The sequence below is a fragment of the Hyperolius riggenbachi genome, chromosome 11, assembly GCF_040937935.1.
Source record: "Hyperolius riggenbachi isolate aHypRig1 chromosome 11, aHypRig1.pri, whole genome shotgun sequence".
NCBI classification, from domain to species: Eukaryota; Metazoa; Chordata; class Amphibia; order Anura; family Hyperoliidae; genus Hyperolius; species Hyperolius riggenbachi.
In genome coordinates this window covers 209,631,346-209,656,295 of record NC_090656.1, presented here as the reverse complement: position 1 = coordinate 209,656,295, position 24,950 = coordinate 209,631,346, and the positions used below count along the sequence as shown (strand labels likewise).

At 49.1% G+C, this 24,950-nt stretch overlaps 1 protein-coding gene across 3 annotated transcripts; it reads right to left on the bottom strand.

Moving 5' to 3' along the window:
* On the bottom strand, positions 1-24,950 carry LOC137538146 (uncharacterized). 3 transcript variants are annotated; one of them, XM_068260168.1, is made up of 7 exons: positions 24,608-24,950; positions 11,661-11,753; positions 11,440-11,535; positions 9,148-9,261; positions 8,329-8,430; positions 3,786-3,845; positions 1-262 (listed from the first exon to the last, which is right to left on the bottom strand). In XM_068260168.1, exons 1-7 carry the CDS (start codon positions 24,894-24,896, stop codon positions 114-116), a joined length of 903 nt encoding a protein of 300 aa, XP_068116269.1. In that variant the 5' UTR covers positions 24,897-24,950; the 3' UTR covers positions 1-113. The 3 variants fall into 3 exon arrangements, with proteins under 3 accessions (XP_068116269.1, XP_068116270.1, XP_068116271.1); XM_068260169.1 differs by lacking the exon at positions 3,786-3,845; XM_068260170.1 differs by lacking the exon at positions 11,440-11,535.

Below are 24,950 nucleotides of genomic sequence, written 5' to 3'. Positions count from 1 at the left end.
TAAAATAAAACATGCTATAAAAATGTGCAAACATTGCAAACAGATCAAACATGACCTGGGAAAACCCTGAACAGTCACTAAGCACCAGCCAATCATCAACAAAACAAAAACATTTAAAAACATTTCTTGGCATCCTCTAGCAGTTGCTCGAGGTTGGCCTCAGCCTCATCCAATGTTGCCACTATAGAGGAACGGAGGATCCCCAAGACTCTCCGGACTCCTTCAACTTGGTCCACAAGGGCATGAGCGCTCCTTGACAAGTCTGTGCAAATAACCAAATAAAACAATATTACAAATGTTATCCCTGTTGGGTTGACCGATGCACATGGAAGGACAACACTAAACAAATAAACCCACCAAAGCTTTCCCCAAAACTGTTTATTTATTTTGCATTGCTGTACAAAACATGGAGTCCTCACCTCCCCAAAAACTAGTATAATGGCAATATGTTGAGAAACCTAGAGCCACAGTTTCACATTTAGTATGAGGTAGACCCAAAGGGACATCGTACAGTAATGTGGGTTCAGTACTGTGGCGCAACTACAATTCATGGGGCCAAACCAGCAAAACCTTGATAGGGCCCTCAATGTTCACACCCCTTCCCTGGCCTCCCATTGGTGCTCTTCACGGCCTTGGGGCCCATCTCACAAGTATTATAAAACAAGTGTGGCATTAAACAAGTGTGGCCACAAAAACACCTCATCTGAAGTATAGTCCCCTGTATCGGAGGAAGGGAAGGTTAGTAGTTGGGGCCCTAAAACTGCTATGGGCCCCCCTGTGATGGTAGGGGCTGCTCCCCTCTAGTTATGCCCCTGTGTGGCACATGCAGCATGGTTGACCTATGCTTCTTTACAATAAAAGACAGTGGGGGACATTTATCAAGAGTGTCTGAGACAAAATATTGGTAGGTTTTTAGAAATCCGTGCAGAACTGTCTCAGGCATCATAAAGGACACCCGAGGTGAAAATAAACTAATGAAATAAACGATTGTATCTATCTTCCTTCTCCTAAAAATTACTTGTTAAGATATTCCACAGTTTTATTTTATGTTTAAATCTACTTTTTAAGTTTTAACTGTTTTATTGGTTTTGCTCAATGACACATTCATTGAAGTATGCCAGAGCTAAGATCTATGAACTATCGACCCTTTTATCTCTTTCCTGCCCTCAGAAGCCATTTTATTGCTAGGAAAGTGTTTTATAGCTGGAATTTCTTATCAGTGAGGGTCACACTGTAGTCACTTTGTGACTGAGTCAGGACTGAGTCAGCCACTTACATACCTGATATTTAACTCTTTCAGGCAGAGATAGAAAACACAGTATAGTTAGTTGTATGCTTGGCACTGTACATACCCATGTCTATCTTATCATGTCACCTCACCTCGGGTATCCTTCAAGAAATAACTAGATGCAGGTTCCTTGTAAAACTGTTGCAAAATAAGAGGAGTTAGGGAGGTTTCTCAGACAGTGCACTGTGTGAGGGAAATTGCTGTTCCTGAAGTAACCAATACATCTGCTGTATTGCTACTGGCAGGCTCTGAGGAGGAATTTAGCAGGGGGGGGGGGGGGGGAGCACCTCACAAATCATGCCTAGCCTGCACTGCTGCACTATCTGTAAAACTGTTATTAAGCACTTCTTAATCTGCAGCAGTTTAGGGATGGATTTGCACTTTTCTTAACAGTAGTGCAGCTCTAGAAAATCACACTTTCCTGCTGCTGTTAACCTTCTGGGGACCACTGTAGGTTGAATCAACGTCCAGCAGGTGGAGGTACAGTTCTGACCAGACGTTGATTCAACGTCCGCGCTAAAGAACCGTCCCGGCGCGATCGTGCGCACCCGAGAGGGGAGATTAAGCTGTCATACAACAGCTGGCATCTCCCCTCAGTGATCAGCAGCCATCGCGTATGGCTGCTGATCACGTGATCACTACGATCGCCGTCGGATCATAGTGATCACTTGGACAGCGGCGGCAGGGGGGAAAAGAAGAGGATCTACTCACCTCCCTGCTGTTCCAGCGATGATTGGCGCCCCCCTCTGCTCTGGCCGGCATCTCTGCTCTGTCTGACGTCAGCGCCGACTCCCTGCTTGATGACGTCATCAAGCCGCGACCCGACCTGAGCGTCATTTGGAGCGGAGATGCCGGCTGGAGAAGAAGGGGGCTACTGCGGCTCATCGCTGGAGCCTGGAAGGTAAATGATTGCTGCTGGCGTAAGGGGGGACACTTGCCACCATTCAGGGACACTGCCCAGCCAGCCACAGACGGGATCCGGCCGCCTGATCCCCCCCAAACGCGTGCACCGCCCTCCACCGCAAAATGCTTTAGTCCTTAAGGGGGGTTAGGCGGCCGGTCCCAAAGTGGTTAAGAAGGTTTTAAGAAGTTTCTTATTATCATGCAGAATAGTCCCGCTGGTTAGAACTGTTTAACCTTTTGCCGACCGCGTCACGCCGATGGGAGTGGCCGCGGCAGCCCCAGGACCGCCTAACGCCAATTGGCGTAAAGTCCTGGGGCTCTGTTTTGCAGGAGATCACGCGCAGGCTGCGCGCGCATCTCTGCTTGGGGGGTGGAGCTCCGCCCCGCCTTCAGTCTCTGAGCGGCTATTGCTGCTCGGGAGACTAATATTCTATTTCTATGTACAGTGCTGCGATCGGCAGCAGCGCTGTACTGGGGACAGCCGTGTCACACGGCTGTCCCCCTGGGGGACAAGAGAGCGATCGGGTCTCATAGGCAGAAGCCTATGACAGCCGATCGCCATAATTGGCTGGCTGTGGGGAGGGAGGGAACATTTTTAAAGAAACAGCTTTTAAAAAAAAAAAAAAAAAGCTAACAATAATATTTATTTAAAAAAAAATAAACATGGGGGGAGCGATCAGACCCCACCAACAGAGAGCTCTGTTGGTGGGGAGAAAAGGAGGGGAGGGGGAAATCACTTGTGTAATGTGGTGTGCGGCCCTGCAGCTTAGCCTTAAAGCTGCAGTGGGCTATTATACTAAAAATGGCCTGGTCACTAGGGGGGATTAGCCCTGCAGTCCTCAAGAGGTTAAGAAGAAAAAAACTGTCAGCAATGCTTTGATAAATCTGGTCCTTTGTTTCTTTGAAGCACATACTTAGTAGGGTCAAAGGGTGACAGGACAAGATGAAGTTTTGAGTCCAATAAGGCTAAAAATGTGTTGTGATGCATACAATGCAAGTAAAATTAAATACCTTCAAATGCATCCTGTGTTATATTTTGCCCCTCCTCCTTGACCACCAGGGCAGTCACAGAGGCAGAAAGGAGGACCATGTGGTGGCATACTGGGTGGTGGTATTGCAGGATACCTGATCCTGAGACCAGGGCAGCCACAATGCAAGAAAGGGCTGGAATGCATCATCGAATGCTATTGAATAGATAAAGCATAAGCGTTGCCTTTACAAGGTGTGTGTGCAGTAGCTGGCGATGGGGTGGGGGTGATAGGGTGCCAATAAAACAGCACAAAATGGTGCAGGGAAATTTGGGCGCACCGTGCGTCTCCATAGGCCGTAATGTGAATCAAGGCTACAGTGGCAAAAGACGGAGCCCATAATACTTCAAAAAAAGCGTAATTTGACCGCCAGCAATAGCTGGCAGCAGAATTACATCTTTCCCTTTAAGACCATGCCAGCCAGGAGGGGGATAGTAATTAACACTGCCGGGACTTTTGCAGGAGCACAGTGACCTGTTTATCAGCTTCACCCTGCACCAAATTTCCTAGGGCTGTTTTTGCATGTATGCAGGTGAGTTGCATAGGAACGGTAGTGGCATACTGACCCCCTACTCCTCTGCAGAGTGTGACATCAGCATATTCATCATCATCATCTAGTGGAATATCTACAAGAAGCAGACATAACATATTATTTTCTCTTTCGCAAGTAGAACAAGTGTGAATAAGTGCCAGTCAAAAAGAGAAGACACGGGTCTCCACCAGGTTAACACAGTATGGGGTTGATTCGCTAAACCGTGCTATTGAATAGTGCTATAGCGCTACATGAATTACGCGCAGCATTGTGCGTGTAGAACTCTACGAGCGGTAAAACTGAAGTTTATGTGCGTAATGTTAACATTTGTCAGCTGTTTGTCTATATAAGCTTTGCTCAACAGCACTTGATTCAGAATAGTTTGAGACTGGGCAAGTAAGTGTTAACTGTTTGTATGTGTCCAGGGTGGGCGCTACCATTAAGGAAAGGGTGGCAATTTCCCCCGGGCCTGAGAGACCAGGGGGGCCCCCAAGCCTCACTCATCTTCACAATTTAAAATTTTAATTTCTCTGGCCGGACTGCCAGGTACCGTGTTCTCCTGGGAGATAATTTTTCATCTTCGATTTAAAATAACTTTTCAGCACTTTTCAACTAAAAAAGTACCAAAAAGTACGTGAAAAAGTACTATCAAAATGTATTTTGGGTATTTGCTTGCTTTCTGGTGGCTTAACCTGCCTGGCGTTCTATTAAGATCGCCAGGGAGGCTGCGGGAGGGGTTTTTTTTAATAAAAAAAAAACTATTTCATGCAGCCAACTGAAAGTTGGCTGCATGAAAGCCCACTAGAGGGCGCTCCGGAGGCGTTCTTCCGATCGCCTCCGGCGGCCAGAAGTAACACGGAAGGCCGCAATGAGCGGCCTTCCGTGTTTCGCTTACCTCGTCGCCATGGCGACGAGCGGAGTGACGTCATGGACGTCAACCGACGTCCTGACGTCAGCCGCCTCCGATCCAGCCCTTAGCGCTGGCCGGAACTTTTTGTTCCGGCTACGCTGGGCTCAGGCGGCTGGGGGGACCCTCTTTTGCCGCTGCATGCGGCGGATCGCCGCACTGCAGCGGCGATCAGACAGCACACGCGGCTGGCAAAGTGCCGGCTGCGTGTGCTGCTTTTTATTTGAGCCAAATCGGCCCAGCAGGGCCTGAGCGGCAGGCTCCGGCGGTACTGGACGAGCTGAGCTCGTCCAGACCGCTCAGCAGGTTAAAGGGCATGTTATTTACAAGTTTAAAAATATCACCTAGGAGAAAACTCAAAAATCTGGTGCATTCATGGTGCAGGAGCATCTTATGGACCTCCCCTACATTATGTTCCCCTTGTGCCTTCCTTGTACCTCTTGTGTTCCCTGTGTCCAGTGACTCCCTGTGCCCACTGTCCTCCTGTGACCAGTGTCCTTGTGTGTCTAGTGACCCCTGTGTCCAGTGACCCCTGTGTCCAGTGACCCCCTGCGTCCTCCTGTGGTCCAGTGACCCCCTGTGTCCAGTGACTCCTGTGTCCAGTGACCCCCTGTGTCCTACTGTGGTCCAGTGACCCCCTGTGTTCTCCTGTGTCCAGTGACCCCTGTGTCCTCCAGTGCCCAGTGACCCCCTGTGTCCAGTGACCCCTGTGTCCTCCAGTGTCCAGTGACCCCCTGTGTCCTCCTGTGTCCAGTGACCCCCTGTGTCCAGTGACCCCTGTGTCCTCCAGTGTCCAGTGACCCCTGAGTCCTCGAGTGTCCAGTGACCCGTGTCCTCCAGTGTCCAGTGACCCCCTGTGTGCAGTGACCCCCTGTGTCCAGTGACCCCCTGTGTCCAGTGACCCCCTGTGCCCTCCTGTGTCCAGTGACCTCCTGTGTCCTCCTGTGTCCAGTGACCCCTGTGTCCTCCAGTGTCCAGTGTCCTCCAGTGTCCAGTGACCCGTGTCCTCCAGTGTCCAGTGACCCCTGTGTGCAGTGACCCCCTGTGTCCAGTGACCCCCTCTGTCCAGTGGCCCCCTATGTCCTCCTGTGTCCAGTGACTCCCTGTGTCCTCCTGTTTCCAGTGACCCCCTGAGTCCTACTGTGTCCAGTGACCCCCTGAGTCCTACTGTGTCCAGTGTCCCCCTGTGTCCTACTGTGTCCAGTGACCCCCTGTGTCTAGTGACGCCCTGTGTCCTCCAGTGTCTAGTGACCCCTGTGTCCTCCAGTGTCTAGTGACCCCTGTGTCCTCCAGTGTCCAGTGACCCCTGTGTCCTGTGTCCCCGTGTCCTCCTGTGTCCAGTGACCCCCTGTGTCATCCTGTGTCCAGTGACTCCTGTGTCCAGTGACCCCTATGTCTTCCTGTGTCCAGTGACCCCTGTGTCTCCCGTGTTCAGTGCCCCCTGGATCCAGTGTCCCCCTATGTGCAGTGATCCCCCTCCTCTTTCCCTGTGCGCTCCATTGTCCTCATGCATATACTTACAGCCAAAGACCCTTCAGGAAGCTCTGAGAGCATTGAGCCAGTAGATCTATGTGAGGTAGAAAAGCTCTTTCACCCCACCTGGACCCACTGCAAAGCCGCTTTCTACATGTCCGCCGCTCCAGCTCAAAGTTCCCCGTTCTCCCCACGTTCCAGCCTGCATGCATAATGAAAACGCCCCCTGTGTCCTCCTGTGTCCAGTGACCCCCTGTGTCCTCCTGTGTCCAGTGACCCCCTGTGTCCTCCTGTGTCCAGTGACCCCCTGTGTCCTCCTGTGTCCAGTGACCCCCTGTGTCCTCCTGTGTCCAGTGACCCCCTGAGTCCTACTGTGTCCAGTGACCCCCTGTGTCCTACTGTGTCCAGTGACCCCTGTGTCCTGTGTCCCCGTGTCATCCTGTGTCCAGTGACCCCCTGTGTCATCCTGTGTCCAGTGACCCCTATGTCTTCCTGTGTCCATTGACCCCTGTGTCTCCCGTGTTCAGTGCCCCCTGGATCCAGTGTCCCCCTATGTCCAGTGATCCCCCCTCCTCTTTCCCTGTGCGCTCCATTGTCCTCATGCATATACTTACAGCCAAAGACCCTTCAGGAGGCTCTGAGAGCATTGAGCCAGTAGATCTATGTGAGGTAGAAAAGCTCTTTCACCCCGCCTGGACCCACTGCAAAGCCGCTTTCTACATGTCCGCCGCTCCAGCTCAAGGTTCCCTGTTCTCCCCACGTTCCAGCCTGCATGCGTAATGAAAACGCCAGCGACGAATCACACAGTTACGCTGCCGTTATATACACAGTACAACTACCAATAAGGCGGGGGGCGCTGCCCCGGACCGCCTATCACAGCGCTCACTGCCATTCCAGCGCAGATGTGCGCAGTGATTGGCCACAATGGTCCCACCCGTGAGACCATTGCTTCCTGTAATGTAACGAGCAGGAAGCAGTGAGCGCTGTGATAGGCGGTCCGGGGCAGCTCCCCCCGCCTGATTGGTAGTTGTACTGCGTATACAATGGCAGTGTAACTGTGCGATTGGTTGCTGGCGCCTCTTCATTACGCATGCAGGCTGGAACGTGTTGAGAACAGGGAACCTTGAGCTGGAGCGGCAGGCATGTAGAAAGTGGCTTTGCAGTGGGTCCAGGCGGGGTAAAAGAGCTTTTCTGCCTCATATAGATCTGCTGGCGCAATACACTTAAAGGTATCTGAAACGTCTCTGGCTGCAGTGTGGATTCCTGTCTGTCCAGATTTGCCCGCATTGAGCTTCCTGTTTTTTTTCCCCGCACCGCATACTGTGACATGGTATGCTGCGGGGAGCCGGTGGGCACATTCAAATTGGTGCATTCGGACTATAAGACGCAAGGACTTTTTCTCCCCACTTTTAGGGGAGAAAAAGTGCGTCTTATAGTCCGAAAAATACGGAACTCGGTAAAGCGCTTTATTAGATGTAAGTGTTATATAATGACACATTGACACACAGTTTGCTATTTGTTTGATGGGAGCTGCCAGAGAGATCTGAGTGAGTGCCAGCACTCAATGAATAAAGAAAGAGGCACTCCAATGGCTTTTAAACTTGCATTTATCAAATCTCAACAGTACACAATATAGTGCCAGCACTCAGTAAGTGATTGCGTGCAAACCTTTGCTTATGTGGCATTTCCCCAGTGGCGTAGCTAAGAAGCTGTGGGCCCCAGTGCAACTTTTGCATTGGGGCCCCCCAAGCATGCTATACATAATTGATACGGAGCACCAAAACCAATCAAGGACAACCACATTGTCAGAAAGGCTAGGAGGGGATGGGGACAGTTTGCCAGTGATTACTACCATTCAAAGCATCTAAAGAAGTGATTATTACAAGCACAGGATCAATAAAGAGCTAATACTGTGTTTGAGGAAGGGCCCCTCTGCCCTAAGGGCCCCGATGCGGTTGCTTCCTCTGCACCCCCTATTGCTATGCCACTGCATGTCCCCCAAAATAATGCTACATGGGAGGACATAAAATGCAGAGCACTGTGATGAATGGATGAGTGTAGCTGTGGCATTCATGACTGTTTGAGGGAAGACAATACGGGACCCAAGGTGAGAGCTAATGAGATGGGGGGATCTTGGAGATTGGATGTGGATGCTGAAGTAGAGAGTATTGTTGTAGACATGACATCAAATACTTACAACTCTGGGGGGCATCCTCCTCTGCTTCCTCCGCCCTGCCAGGCAACTGGCTGACCTCCCATTCCTGGTGTGGGCTGCTGTCTCCCCTCCTTTCTTGGTGGTCTACATCAAAAATTTGAAACAAGACAATGCACTTAGCAAAGAAATGAACAGCGCTACTTAAAAACAGATTAATGCTTACCTGCAAAAGAGTGCTAGCCCCACTTATGGGATAAAATACACACTGAGCATACGCATGACCTGTCTACCACTTGGAGGATGTTGGTTTCCTCTAACAGCTTGCATGCAATTTGTTAGGTACTCGTCCCTCCCACTGCGAAGAAGTCAATCCTCCATGGGAGGGGACCTAACACTAACTAAATCCTACCTATGCATATGCATAACCTGGGCGCGCTACCAAGTAAAATTGAGAATTGCGCAAAAAAGTGGGATCAGCGCATCACCAGGCCGCCTCTGAATGGCCTCAGCTCAGAGATGCGCTGAGCACCCCCAGAAGCTACAAACGCACCTTGAACCCAAACAGAGGCTCTGCATATACGCCAAAGGCAAAACTGTTAAGTGGAAGCAGCTGACCAGAAATAAATCAAAACATAGCAAAGAAATGAACAGCGCTACTTAAAAACAGATGAATGCTTACCTGCAAAAGAGTGCAAGCCCCACTTATGGGATAAAATACACACTGAGCATACGCATGACCTGTCTACCACTTGGAGGATGTTAGTTTCCTCTAACAGCTTGCATGCAACTTGTTAGGTACTCGTCCCTCCCACTGTCGAAGAAATCTTTCCTCCATGGACAATGCACAGACAATGCACTTACCAGTGTCCGCCCCTTCCTCTTCGATATCCCCTTCACTAGGCTCTGACCACCCCTCCTGAAGCTCCTGCCACGTTTGACGCTCCTCCCAGCACCTTTGACGCTCCTCCCAGTGATCTAGGGCAAGAATAGGAAAATGTAATATTACATGTCACCATTGACAATCACTGTTGCATAGTGTTCATCCAACACAACCATGCTTGTTATTGTGTTTGTCAGGAGGTTAATTTTGGCATGGTTGGTGTTTGAGCGGAGAGCAGGGATGAGCTCACGAGTCATTACATGTAGCTAGCTATTCGAAGTTGGGCAAGACACACCCACTGCACATGTCCGATCTGCTCCACAGGTATATACTGACCCACCACCTCTGGCCCTGCAGCAATTACGCCTCATAAGAATCACGAATTAGAGTATCTAGCTACTCATAATGACTCGTGAGTTCATCCCTGGCGGAGAGGTGGGGTTTGGGGTTGGTATTGAGCATGAAAGTAAGAGCTGATTTACCGGCATGCTGTTAGCCAGTGACATCCAGTGCGTGAATTTCATGGTGTGGTTGTGCCCTTTCTGAAGTGCTGTAGATGCGGATAGGACTGACATATGAGCAGGACAGTCAAGTGGAGGTCATTGGAGAGCCAGAGGGGGTGGGTCAGAATATACCTGTGGAGCAGATCGTAGATGTGCAGTGGGTGTGTCTTGCCCAACCTTTTTTTTAGCCACAGAATATATGACACATGGGACTTCAAATACGGAGCCAGTGTACAGAGCACTGTGAAGAATGGATGAGTATACCTTTGGCATTCATGAATGTCACACACCCCCTAGTGGCCGGAACCCACAATGCCTTCCAATTGGTTTCAGCACACAGACAATGCAGTCTGTGGTCGCAATCGGTGCGCAGAAACCGCTGGGATTTTGGCAGCAGACAGACCAGAGGGAGGTGTGCGATCTATTAAACACAAAATACTAGGCTGCCACAATCTCTGTTACCATGGGACAGAGAATCCCACTGACTGACTGACTCTAGACCTGCAAATAAAATGGTTAAACACACTCTAATTTATCTAGCTATCAACAGTAGTAGCGACTCCTCAGAAGCTAGGTTCAGTTTGTGCGGCTGAACAGCAGGGTAGCTGAACGAATAAAATGACTTTTTAGTCGTTTTATTATTAATGCAATAGAAATAATTAATATATACAGAAAATCATTAAAATCAACAATTATGGAGACAATTGTAGCGCAGTATAAAAAATAAAAAGGGAAGAAAATACGGATACTTAAGTTCATGTGGAAATACATCTTTTCCCAGAAAAACACGTGCAGTTCTTTGTTTCAGTTCAGGAGCCAAAGTTCAGGCAAGATGGCCGCTACTTTTTCTCAAAGCAGCGGCAGGCTCCCATGAAGATGGAATTGGAGGAATACAAGAGGAGTCCCTGGCAAGCACTTTTGAATAATCCAAAGTTTTGGGTGGGGTCTCTGGGTCAGCCCAGGGGCTGGACAGGGTGTGGTTCACCTCCTGGGTGGGTTTCTGGTGCCCACCAAATATGACATTTTTCATAGCTCGGCTTACGCTTCCTGCACACACATAACAGTCACAGATTCATATTCCTCAGAATATGACAGTTCATATGACATCAAACTTGGGTGCTTTCGCATGCCCGGTTACGAAGTAGCAGAATACCTTAGGTTCTGGGTATGTCAGTGGCCTAAATTTAATATTAAAATAGTCACCAGATCCGGATCAGCAGAATGAGATAACTTTCATACCTCTCATATGAACGGTGTTCCTTAAACAGGTTAAAAATCATATACAACATTAATTTTCTCTCTGCTTCCAACGGAGTCGAGCAGTCTGGCCTCCTGCGGAGGTTATCCTCTTTAAATGGCAGTAACACTTGCCATTTGGGGCTTACTGCTGGAGAGCTTTCACACCTCGGTGTCACTCGCCCAGGAAGGGACTTCTTTTGATCAAGGTATTTAAACAAACATGCCTTCACTGGTCAACAAACGTACTTCATGAAAAGAGTTCCTCTAGCAGCTATGAAACCAGAGACTCCCAGGCTCACAGTCTGCTACCCCCAGACATAAAATCTTGATTTGGCAACACAACGACAATCGGTGCAGGAAACCGATTGCGATTGCGCTTTCTGGTCTCACGGCTCTTCCGTGACAATGACTGTTTGAGGGGAGACAATGCGGGACCCAACGTGGGAGCTAATGAGATGGGGACGATCTTGGAGATTGGATTTGGGTGCTGAAGGAGAGAGTATTGTTGTAGACGGGACACCAAATACTTACAATTCTGGGGGGCATCCTCCTCCGGTACCTCGGCATTGACAGGCGACCGGCCGACCTCCTCCTCCTCCTGGTCTGAGCTGCTGTCCCTCATCCTTTCTTGGCGGTTTACATTAACATTTTGAAACAAGACAATAAAATTATTGACCAAGTTAAGTTGTTGAACAAATGGGAAGCAGATACGTGTGGGAGTTGACAGCCAACTTGAATCACCATGCCCTTACCAGTATCCACCCCTTCCTCTTCTGGATCCTCTCCACTGGGCCCCGACTGCCCCTCTTGGAGCTCCTGACACCTTTGACGCTCCTCCTTGCGAGCTAGAACAAGAATTAGAAAATGAAACATTACATGTCCCCAATGACAATCACTGTTGCGAGGTGGGAGCTGATGAGATGGGGGGATCTTGGAGATTGGATGTGGGTGCTGAAGCAGAGAGTATTGTTATAGCTGACATACGACTGCTTTTGGGACATGCTGCTACACAATCCCATGTCCTATACATGGTTACTTTCAGTGCAAGAGTGGCGTGTGACATTTCAATACAGCACATGCAATGCAAAAATTACAAGGGAGGAGACCCTGGGAATGAAGGTGAGGCATTCTCAAGGTGAAAGGATCTAGATCAGGAATGGGCACACTACAGCCCGTGGGCCATACCTGGCCTATTTAGGTTTTTATTCTGGCCTGGTTGCAGCTACTGTGGGAGAGGCAAATGAGTTGCCTACCACAGCTCCCTCCCTCTCCCTTTCTCCCTACACCCCCCTAGTGACCAGGCCATTTTTCAAAAAACAGTGCGGTGCAGCTTTAACTGTTCGCTGCACAACCATACAATTTAGCACACAAATGAATCTTACCTCCTTTAGTTGTCACTAGGAGGCCTCTCTGATCGCTCCTGCAATCGTTAGTTGTTTTTTTCTTAATTTATTAAAAAGTGTTCTTTAAAAAAAACAAAAAAACCTTATTCCCTTTAATCCTCCCCCCCCCCTCCAATTGCCCCTAGACAGCGATCGGAGGTTTGTACTTGTAGGCATAGGACTGTGGCAGGGATTAGATTGTGCGGCCATCCGAGGAACAGTTAAGTGACAAGGCTGTCACTTCTACAGCGCTGCGGGGGATCCGCAGCACTGTTTACATTTAATTTACATATCACCCCCACCCCCGTGCTGTGATCAGAAGCCTGCCAGCCGTGATCCGCCCGAAACATGTTGTGTATGTGCCTCTACATGCTCACTAATACAGCTTGTCGCTAAAGCCCTTTGTGTGCAGTCTCTGTTTTTGAATTAATACCCAGGGTACACCTGGTTACCTATGCTGCCGTAGGGGGGCTACTTTCAACTGGGGGCACCCCTAGCTAACTATACCGGCGGGGCTACTTAATACCCAGGGCACAACTGGCTGACTATACTGCTGTAAGGGGATACTTTAAGCACTTATGCCATCAGCGGCAGTATATCTACGCCCCGCAGTACTTCAGTTCCTGTACAAAGGTGTAGATATGCGTCTGCCAGGGCCGAGCCTGTGCAGGTGCTGCGGGTGCATTGCACCCAGACGCCTGTCTCTGACAGGCGCCACCCGGCCGCCGCTCACCCCCTCTGGCCGTGGCTCACTCCCTCCCTGTGGCCGACGCTCCCTCCCTCCCTCTAGCCGCCGCGTCACTGCTCAGACCTCGATCAGGCGGCGACCAGTCATGCGGGCGCTAGGACCTAGCACACTGCACTGATATGCGGAAGTGACATCACTTCCGCATATAGAGCGGGTGCTTCTGGAGCCCGCTCGTACTGGTCGGGTCGCCACTGATCCTGAGGTCTGCAAGGTGAGGGGGGAGCGGCGGCGGCTAGAGGGGGGAGGTCCCTGTCACTCACTACTCAAACGGGCTCCCTGTCACTCACTGCCTAAAGGGGCTCCCTGTCACTCACTACTCAAATGGGCTCCCTGCCACTCACTGCCTAAAGGGGCTCCCAGTCACTCACTGCCTAAAGGGGCTCCCTGTCACTCACTGCCTAAAGGGGCTCCCTTTCACTCACTGCCTAAAGGGGCTCCCTGTCACTCACTACTCAAACGGGGTCCCTGTCATTTACTGCCTAAAGGGCTCCCTGTCACTCACTGCCTAAAGGGGCTCCCTGTCACTCACTACTCAAATGGGCTCCCTGCCACTCACTACCTAAAGGGGCTCCCAGTCACTCACTGCCTAAAGGGGCTCCCTGTCACTCACTGCCTAAAGGGGCTCCCTGTCACTCACTGCCTAAAGGGGCTCCCTGTCACTCACTGCCTAAAGAGGCTCCCTGTCACTCACTGCCTAAAGGGGCTCCCTGTCACTCACTGCCTAAAGGGGCTCCCTGTCACTCACTGCCTAAAGGGGCTCCCTGTCACTCACTGCCTAAAGGGGCTCCCTGTCACTCACTGCCTAAAGGGGCTCCCTGTCACTCACTACTCAAACGGGCTCCCTGTCATTTACTGCCTAAAGGGGCTCCCTGTCACTCACTACTCAAACGGGCTCCCTGTCACTCACTGCCTAAAGGGGCTCCCTGTCACTCACTTCCTAAAGGGGCTCCATGTCACTCACTGCTTAAAGGGGCTCCCTGTCACTCACTGCCTAAAGGGGCTCCCTGTCACTCAGTGCCTAAAGGGGCTCCCTGTCACTCACTGCCTAAAGGGGCTCCCTGTCACTCACTGCCTAAAGGGGCTCCCTGTCACTCACTACTCAAACGGGCTCCCTGTCACTCACTACTCAAACGGGGTCCCTGTCATGTACTGCCTAAAGGGGCTCCCTGTCACTCACTACTCAAACGGGCTCCCTGTCACTCACTGCCTAAAGGGACTCCCTGTCACTCACTGCCTAAAGGGGCTCCCTGTCACTCACTGCCTAAAGGGGCTCCCTGTCACTCACTGCCTAAAGGGGCTCCCTGTCACTCACTACTCAAACGGACTCCCTGTCACTCACTGCCTAAAGGGGCTCCCTGTCACTCACTGCCTAAAGGGGCTCCCTGTCACTCAGTGCCTAAAGGGGCTCCCTGTCACTCACTGCCTAAAGGGGCCCCCTGTCACTCACTGCCTAAAGGGGCTCCCTGTCACTCACTGCCTAAAGGGGCTCCCTGTCACTAACTGCCTAAAGGGGCTCCCTGTCACTCACTACTCAAACGGGCTCCCTGTCACTCACTATTTAAACGGGGTCCCTGTCATGTACTGCCTAAAGGTGCTCCCTGTCACTCACTACTCAAACGGGCTCCCTGTCACTCACTGCCTAAAGGGGCTCCCTGTCACTCACTGCCTAAAGGGGCTCCCTGTCACTCACTGCCTAAAGGGGCTCTCTGTCACTCACTACTCAAATGGACTCCGTGTCACTCACTGCCTAAAGGGGCTCCCTGTCACTCACTGCCTAAAGGGGCTACCAGTCACTCACTGCCTAAAGGGGCTTCCTGTCACTCACTGCCTAAAGGGGCTCCCTGTCACTCACTGCCTAAAGGGGCTTCCTGTCACTCACTGCCTAAAGGGGCTCCCTGTCAATCACTGCACAAAAGGGGGTCCAGGCTGGCTACATATACTGGGGACACTAGCTGTTTGTCATTATGTGCATTTACTGGTGAAAAGCGGTCTCTTATTATGTGCATTTACTGGTGAAAAGCGGTCTCTTATTATGTGCATTTACTGGTGAAAAGTGGTCTCTTATTATGTGCATTTACTGGTGAAAAGCGGTCTCTTATTATGTGCATTTACTGGTGAAAAGCGGTCTCTTATTATGTGCTTTTACTGGTGAAAAGCGGTCTCTTATTATGTGCATTTATGTGAAGAAACGCGGAAAAGCCGCCGCATGGACGTAAGCTGAGGCGGCTGTTTCCGCGGCTGGCATAGCGGAATGCGGAGAAACCGCCGCGTCTGACACGGCGGTTTGTACGCATAGGCCTGCCTCTCTCAGTAAGGTGGGATGCGGAGGAAACGCCGCACGCTCAGACAGCGTGGCGGCGGATTCCGCATCCCATTTAGCTACAACATTACAACACATGACTGGTGTGGCTGGGACTGATAGTCCACACTGGTCTAGGAGGACGCGTGCGCGCGCAGAGAGGCAGGGCTTTTATGACAGTCAGAGGAAGGTCAGCTGACCAGGCCGGTCAGCTGACAAGTGCAGCAACTTTCAATGGTCCAGCACTTAAAGGAGGTGCTGGAGAGCACTGATGTATATATACTGGGTGCTGGGCATTCCTCTGGCGTCTGGCATTGCGATCACTACGTGGTAGCACTCAGACCTGTCTGTATCTGTGTTCTAGCATAGTTTCCAAAGGTGTTGACGGCCAAGGATCTCACACCTTAGCGTTAGGAAATTATACTGTATTATTTGTTATGACCTTCTGCCTGCCTGACTATTCCTTTGATCTCTGATTCTGTACCTTGCTATTTCTGATAACCTGTTGCCAAACTCTGCTTGTTCCTGGACTCTGTATCTGCCTCCTGATTCTGTACCCTGCTATTCTGATACTCCGTTGCCGAACCCTGCCTGTTCATTGGATTCCGTATCTGTCTCCTGAATCTGTACCTTATCTGTCTGTGTGTTAACGACCTGGCTTGCCCGACCTCGAGAACTAGCCTTACTGTTAGAGGCAGTTCCCAGATCTGTTAGTGACACTCCCTCATTGGTGTCACTCACACTCTGTCCTTCCTCTCTCTGCTTAGCTCCTCCCCCGGGAGAGTCTAGGCCACGGAAGGTACTGAACTCAAAGGTGTGAACTCAAGGTATTACTGTTGCATTTACACTCACTCGTTGCTCAGGTGTCCAGAGGTTAGAATATATATCTGATTATCGGTGATACTGCAGATCATCAATAATTGGGTATATTCTGCATTGTCTGTGATACTGCAGTTCACCGGTAATCAGACCCTCTCTGTGTTACACTGATCGTTACAGAATGCCAGACCAAAATACAAATGGACGCACACACTGACCGTCTGGGCGCACTTGCCACTTTGGTGGAAAACATCAACCAAGTGCTGGGTAGTCACAAGACTATGATTGACGTCTTGTCTGATTCCTTACAAACCCTCCAGACAGCAGTGAATGAGGTGCGATCCTCTCCTAGCTCTGACTTGCGTTTACCTGTACCTGAGAAATTTTCTGGTCACAGATCAGACTTCCGCAACTTTAGGAATAGAGTGTTATCCTACTTTGAGTTGAAACCCCGATCTTCGGGAACTGAGGCCCAAAGGGTTATATCTATTAAGACTTTGTTATCAGGCGATTCTCAGACGTGGGCGTACAGTTTGCCCACCGGAGACTTAGCCCTCACCTCAGTGGATGAGTTTTTTAAAGCCATGGCAGTAATTTACGACGACGCGACTTCTGAGCGGAAGCTCAAGCTTTTGCGTCAAGGCAAGGGTCTGGTCGAGGATTACGCAGCCGAATTTAGGAGGTCGTCAGTTTCAGCCAGGTGGAACACTTATGCCCTCTTAGATTGCTTCTTATCGGGGTTGTCAGATGAGGTTTCCAATCTCATGTTAAGTCTGCCTGAACCTTAAACAGTCGATGAGGCCATTTCATCGGCCATTCGAGTCGACCGCAGGCTACGCTACCAGAAACAGACCCGGGGTAGTAGTCAAGTAAAAATGGTGTCCTACGCTGCGCCTCCAGTAACTCCACCTCCTCCTGTCTCGCCTCCACCCGAACCAATGCAGATTGGTCGGTCGAAACTATCCCAAGTGGAGCGGAGACGTAGGATGTCTGAACAGCTGTGTCTTTACTGCGCAGATGGGGGTCATAGAGTACGTAATTGCCCTAACAAGTCGGGAAACGCTACTGCCTAGGAGTTGTAGGGGGTAACACCCTAGGCGCACGACTTTTACCCCTAGAAGATAAACGGCTACTTCTTCCTTGTACTGTTACTTGGAAAGATAAAACGGAGGTCTCTGAGGCTTTTGTTGATTCAGGCTCTGCAGCTAATTTTATGGATTTTGAATTTGCAAAGAAATTGGGTATTCCGCTCACCCCGGTAAAACCACCCGTTCAGGTCACGGCAGTAGATGATTCCCCCCTGCAAAAAAATCATCCGCTGTCTCAGACTCCAGAGGTGGAAGTCACTATAGGGGTATTGCATAAAGAGAAATTGCAGTTTTTTGTGTTTCACATGACCACCTCCACAGTCATCCTTGGCATGCCATGGTTGCACCTTCACTCCCCACAGATCGATTGGGCTACTGGTCAGTTAACTGGCTGGTCAGAACAGTGTTTCTAGCAATGTTTAGAGAGGGTGACACTGGGTCAGACTAGGATTCAGTTGGAGGGGGTACCAACACAATATTCAGAGTATTCCGATGTGTTCTGTCCCAAGGCGGCTGATAAGTTACCTCCACATCGCCCGTTTGATTGCCCCATCGATCTGGCTGTATGCCCCCTAGGGGTCATCTCTACAATTTATCTGGGCCAGAGAAAGTGGCCATGCAGGAGTACATTCGTGAAAATTTAGCCAAGGGGTTCATTCGCCCTTCCCGGTCGCCCGCTGGTGCAGGCTTCTTTTTTGTTAAGAAAAAAGACGGAGGCCTGCGGCCATGTATTGATTACCGGGGCCTAAATAAAATCACAGTGAAGAATCGCTACCCCTTGCCTCTGATAGATGACTTGTTTACACAGGTTACCGACGCCAAGATCTTCTCAAAATTGGATTTACGGGGGGCATACAACCTGGTACGGATCAGAAAGGGCGTTGAATGGAAGACGGCCTTCAACACGCCCGACGGGCATTACGAGTACCTGGTGATGCCCTTCGGGCTGTGTAACGCTCCGGCCATCTTCCAAGAACTAATTAATGAGGTATTCAGGGAGGTGTTGGGCAAATTCATGTTGGTGTATCTGGATGATATACTTATTTTCTCTAACAATCTCTCTGAACACAGGACACACGTTAAATTTGTATTGAACAAATTAAGACTAAACTCGCTTTATGCTAAATTGGAGAAATGCATCTTCGAGGTGACATCTGTTACCTTTTTAGGGTACATAATTTCCACCTCGGGCCTGTCTATGGACCCTGCCAAGGTCTCGGCTGTGTTGGAATGGCCTCAACCTGTGGGCTTAAAATCTATTCAAAGATTTTTAGGCTTTGCCAATTACTATAGAAGGTTCATAAAGGGGTATTCCACTGTCATTGCACCCCTTACCAGTCTCACTAAAAAGGGGGCAGATACCACCCACTGGTCTCCAGAAGCCCTGCATGCTTTCTCCACTCTGAAAGATTTGTTTTGTTCCGCACCCATCCTGAGACATGTTGACACCGCCTATCCCTTCATTGTTGAGGTAGATGCCTCGGAAGTCGGGGTAGGGGCTGTGCTGTCTCAGCGGTCAGGGTTGCAGGGTAGATTGCACCCATGCGCCTATTTTTCTCGTAGGTTCTCTCCGGCAGAGAGAAACTACGATATAGGCAACAGAGAGCTCCTGGCCATCAAATTGGCCTTTGAAGAATGGCGTCATTGGTTGGAAGGAGCAGAACATACAATTACGCTTTACACTGATCACAAAAATTTGGAATACATCGAGGGGGCTAAGAGACTAAGCCCCCGTCAGGCTCGATGGTCATTGTTCTTCTCGAGGTTCAGGCTTATAATTACGTACACTCCGGTAGTAAAAACATCAAGGCAGATGCCCTGTCCAGATGCTTTGAGCCAGAGACAGCACAGCCCTCCGCCCCGGAGACCATTGTCCCGCAAAGACTGGTTCTAGCGACCACTGAAACTTGGGGGGACTTGATAAAGACTCTAAGTCCCTTCCAGCAGGACGTTCCGGAGGGGAAGCCTGAGGGGGTTATGTTTGTACCGTTGCCATTCCGCCTCCAGATTCTGCAGATGTTTCACTTACACAAGAACGCAGAACACCCTGGGGCCTCCAGAACACAGGATCTGGTTGCCAGGTGTGCTTGGTGGCCGTCTCTGGCGACAGACTGCAAAGAATATGTTAGAGAGTGTGCGGTGTGTGCAAAAAGTAAGCCCTCCTGGCTGGCACCTGTAGGAGCATTGCAGCCCTTGCCCACCCCAAGTGAACCGTGGACCCACTTGTCCATGGATTTTGTGGGTGAGCTTCCCAGGTCTGAGGGTATGTCGGTCATCTGGGTGGTAGTCGAACGCTTTAGTAAAATGGCCCATTTTGTGCCCCTGAAAGGACTCCCCTCGGCCCAGGAATTGGCCGATTTATTCATCAGTCACATCTTCCGTTTGCATGGCATTCCGGAAAACATAGTATCAGATCAGGGAGTCCAATTTGTGTCAAGATTTTGGAGGGCATTTTGTCACCAAATGGGCATGGAGCTGTCATTCTCGTCAGGCTACCACCCACAGACAAATGGTCAGACGGAAAGAGTCAACCAATCATTGGAGCAGTTTTTGAGGTGTTACGTCGCGGAGGCGCGATATGATTGGGTCAAGTTTTTGCCCTTCGCGGAATTTGCACACAATAATTTGAAGAGTTCATCCACGGGATTCTGTCCATTTCAGGTGGTTACTGGGAAGCTGCCTAAATTTTCCCCATTGCCAATCGCTTCCACTCCGTTTCCAGCTCTGGAGGCCTGGCAAAAGTCATTTAAAGACGTGTGGGAGATTGTGGAAAGTAATTTGGGGAAAGTGTTTCAAAGTCAGAAAGGTCAAGCTGACAAAAAACGTTCCTTAGAATGGAAATTTCAACCAGGAGATTTAGTCTGGGTATCCACAAGCCTTCAGCCAAATTGGGACCCAGGTTTGTGGGTCCATTTCCATAGTTACATAGTTACATAGTTATTTTGGTTGAAAAAAGACATACGTCCATCGAGTTCAACCAGTATAAAGTACAACACCAGCCTGCTCCCTCACATATCCCTGTTGATCCAGAGGAAGGCGAAAAAACCCTTACAAGGCATGGTCCAATTAACCCCTAAAGGGAAAAATTCCTTCCCGACTCCAGATGGCAATCAGATAAAATCCCTGGATCAACATCATTAGGCATTACCTAGTAATTGTAGCCATGGATGTCTTTCAACGCAAGGAAAGCATCTAAGCCCCCTTTAAATGCAGGTATAGAGTTTGCCATAACGACTTCCTGTGGCAATGCATTCCACATCTTAATCACTCTTACTGTAAAGAACCCTTTCCTAAATAAATGGTTAAAACGTTTTTCCTCCATGCGCAGATCATGTCCTCTAGTCCTTTGAGAAGGCCTAGGGACAAAAAGCTCATCCGCCAAGGTATTATATTGCCCTCTGATGTATTTATACATGTTAATTAGATCCCCTCTAAGGCGTCTTTTCTCTAGACTAAATAAACCCAGTTTATCTAACCTTTCTCGATAAGTAAGACCTTCCATCCCACGCATCAATTTTGTTGCTCGTCTCTGCACCTGCTCTAAAACTGCAATATCTTTTTTGTAATGTGGTGCCCAGAACTGAATTCCATATTCCAGATGTGGCCTTACTAGAGAGTTAAACAGGGGCAATATTATGCTAGCATCTCGAGTTTTTATTTCCCTTTTAATGCATCCCAAAATTTTGTTAGCTTTAGCTGCAGCTGCTTGGCATTAAGTACGATTATTTAACTTGTTGTCAATGAGTACTCCTAAGTCCTTCTCCAAGTTTGATGTCCCCAACTGTATCCCATTTATTTTGTATGGTGCTAGACCATTAGTACGTCCAAAATGCATGACCTTACATTTGTCAACATTGAATTTCATCTGCCATGTATGTGCCCATATAGCCATCCTATCCAGATCCTGTTGCAATATGACACTATCTTCCTGAGAGTTGATGATTCTGCACAATTTTGTATCATCTGCAAAAATAGCAACATTGCTCACTACTGCAACTACTAGGTCATTAATAAATAAATTGAAGAGCACTGGACCCAGAACAGACCCCTGTGGGACCCCACTGCTAACAGTCTCCCATTTTGAGTACGATCCATTGACCACAACTCTTTGTTTTCTGTCCATTAGCCAGTTCCCTATCCAGTTCCCTATCCATGAACACAGACTCTTCCCCAGTCCTTGCATCCTCAACTTTTGCACCAGACTTTTGTGGGGAACAGTGTCGAAGGCCTTTGCAAAGTCCAAGTATATCACATCCAGTAACTAGAAAGATCAACAATGTTACTTATGCCATTGATCTTCCTGCCAGTATGCGTGGCGTAAGATCCTTTCACGTATCTCTGCTTAAGCCAGCAGTCCATGTGGGTCCCACTCCTCCTCCTCCTGTGATGATAGATGACCAACCTGAGTACGAGGTAGAGAAGATTTTAGACTCACGCATAGTTCAGAACTCAGTACAATATCTGGTTCATTGGAAAGGGTATGGTATTGAGGAGAGATCATGGGTACCTGAAGGTCGCATGCATACTGACAAACTGAAAAGTGAATTCCACGCTTTACATCCTGAGAAGCCTGGAAGGAGCTTTCCAGAGTCCACACCTGGGGGGGGGTGGGGGGGGGATGGGGAGGGGCGGGGGGTGTTACGGGAAGGGGGGGGTACTGTGAAGAAACGCGGAAAAGCCGCCGCATGGACGCAAGCTGAGGCGGCTGTTTCCGCGGCTGGTATAGCGGAACGCGGAGAAACAGCTGCATCTGACGCGGCGGTTTGTACGCATAGGCCTGCCTCTCTCAATAAGGTGGGATGCGGAGGAAACGCTGCACGTGGCGGCGGATTCCGCATCCCATACAGCTACAACATTACAACACATGACTGGTGTGGCTGAGACTGATAGTCCACACTGGTCTAGGAGGACGCGTGCGCGCGCAGAGAGGCAGGGCTTTTATGACAGTCAGAGGAAGGTGAGCTGACCAGGCCGGTCAGCTGACAAGTGCAGCGACTTTCATTGGTCCAGCACTTAAGGGAGGTGCTGGAGAGCACTGATGTATATATACTGGGTGCTGGGCATTCCTCTGGAGTCTGGCGTTGCGATCACTACGTGGTAGCACTCAGACCTGTCTGTATCTGTGTTCTAGCATAGTTTCCAAAGGTGTTGACGGCCAAGGATCTCACACCTTAGCGTTAGGAAATTATACTGTATTATTTGTTATGACCTTCTGCCTGCCTGACTATTCCTTTGATCTCTGATTCTGTACCTTGCTATTTCTGATAACCTGTTGCCAAACTCTGCTTGTTCCTGGACTTTGTATCTGCCTCCTAATTCTGTACCCTGCTATTCTGATACTCCTTTGCCGAACCCTGCCTGTTCATTGGATTCCGTATCTGTCTCCTGAATCTGTACCTTATCTGTCTGTGTGTTAACGACCTGGCTTGCCCGACCTCGAGAACTAGCCTTACTGTTAGAGGCAGTTCCCAGATCTGTTAGTGACACTCCCTCATTGGTGTCACTCACACTCTGTCCTTCCTCTCTCTGCTTAGCTCCTCCCCCGGGAGAGTCTAGGCCACGGAAGGTACTTACTTCTGTGTGAACTCAAAGTATTACTGTTGCATTTACACTCACTCATTGCTCAGGTGTCCAGAGGTTAGAATATATATCTGATTATCAGTGATACTGCAGATCATCAATAATTGGGTATATTCTGCATTGTCGGTGATACTGCAGTTCACCGGTAATCAGACCCTCTCTGTGTTACACCGATCGTTACAATTTACTGGTGAAAATCGGTCTCTTATTATGTGCATTTACTAGTGAAAAGTGGTCTCTTATTATGTGCATTTACTGGGGAAAAGTGGTCTCTTATTATGTGCATTTACTGGGGAAAAGCGGTCTCTTATTATGTGCATTTACTGGGGAAAAGCTGTCTCTCATTATGTGCATTTACTGATGAAAGGCTGTCTGTCATTATGTGCATTTATTGGGGAAATTTTGTCAGTGAAAATAATCTTTTGTCAGTAAAAAATAACGTGAAAGGTTGGCAACACTGGCAGGCTGTGCGGCGCAATGGAAAAGATACAGGCAGTCCACCTCACGCTTGGGCTTGGCGGGGGGAGGAGCCGACGACAGCGAGCGAGAGTATGGTGGCCGCAGGCAGCCATAAATACGCACTCGCAAAGCCTCTCAACCTGAGTCAGTCCAGAGACTAGCAGACTTGCACGCAGTCAAAGCCAGCCAGGAGCAAGCCCATGGAAGTAGGGTAGGAATGGGGTATCACATGCATGCGTAAAGAGGTGGAAGGTGTGGGTGTGATTAGGCAGGACATGGGTGTGGTTATGTGGTTGGGCGCGGTTAATTTAACCACTCCCATAGGCGCCAGAGAAAACCTTGCACCCAGGTGCCAGGCACCCCAGGCTCACCCCTGGCGTCTGCCACCACGATTGTCCGCCGCATGCACCTTCGTCACCACCTGTTAGTACACAGATCAGTGAATGGGAACACAGTTCGGTGATCACCGTCATCAATGAGATGACGGTAGTCATTGACTAAAGTGAAAGTGAAACATACACTCATTACTTCATCTGTGTACACACCGGAGGGGGGGGGGGCATCTAGTGACCAAATAGTAAATTACTCTCTAACACATTCAATTTATAGTTACGAAAATAAAACCTTTGTATATAAAAAGATGATATTTAAAAAAAAATACATAAACAGTTAACTCAACTTTTTATAATGTATGTCATGAGGGTCTATTACTGTTATTTTTGCTAACAAGGTATTGTAATAAGTGACGGATGCAAAACTGAAAAAATACACATATATTTCCAAATAAAATATTGTCACCATACGTTGTATGAAGGACATAATTTAAACATTGTAATAACTGGGACAAATGGGCCAATAAAATGTGTGTATATTATCCACAGTAGCATGTTTTATTTTAAAACTATAATGGCTGGACATAGAAAAGAATACATTTTTTTTCCATATTTTTCTCATTATTCCTGTTAAAATGCATTTAGAATAAAATAATTATTAGCAATATGTACCACCCAAAGAAAGCCTAATTGGTGGCAAAAAACAAGATATAGATAAGTAGTAGTGTGATAAATAGTGTTAAAGTTATTGGCAAATATATGGGAACCAGCGCCAAAATGTTAAAATTGCTCTGGTCCATAAGGATAAGGGGGAAAACCCCTTTGTGGTAAACTGGGGGCACACCTAGCTACTTATATTGAGGAAGGGACCTACCTAATGCTGGGGCACATCTGGCTGCCTATACTGGGTCTCAATTGTCACTTTGTGGACGAGTGGGGCATACTGTCAATCCTGTATAAACAACCAAGTGAGTATTTGCCAGTAAACATACCACGTCTCCTGATCTTCTTGCGCAGTTTTGTTAGGACATCATATTCTCGGTTTTTCAGGTCCGACCAGCGCTGGCGGAGCTGTTTCTTCTGGCGTTTGGTCCCATGAGTTTTTCTCAGTACCCGTATGACCTTGGCCATAATCTTGTCCTTGCGGACATTGGGCCGGTGGTATATAGCCTGCCGCCCGTCGTAATCCTTGTTGTCAAGGATACAGATCATGGTAATCATCTCCTCTTTGGACATTGCGCTGGCTCTGCAACTTCGGGTAGAAGCACGTCTCCCTGCCATGCTTGTCGTGCAATGCACTGATCTTTCAGGCTGTTTGAACACCTGTTCAGACAC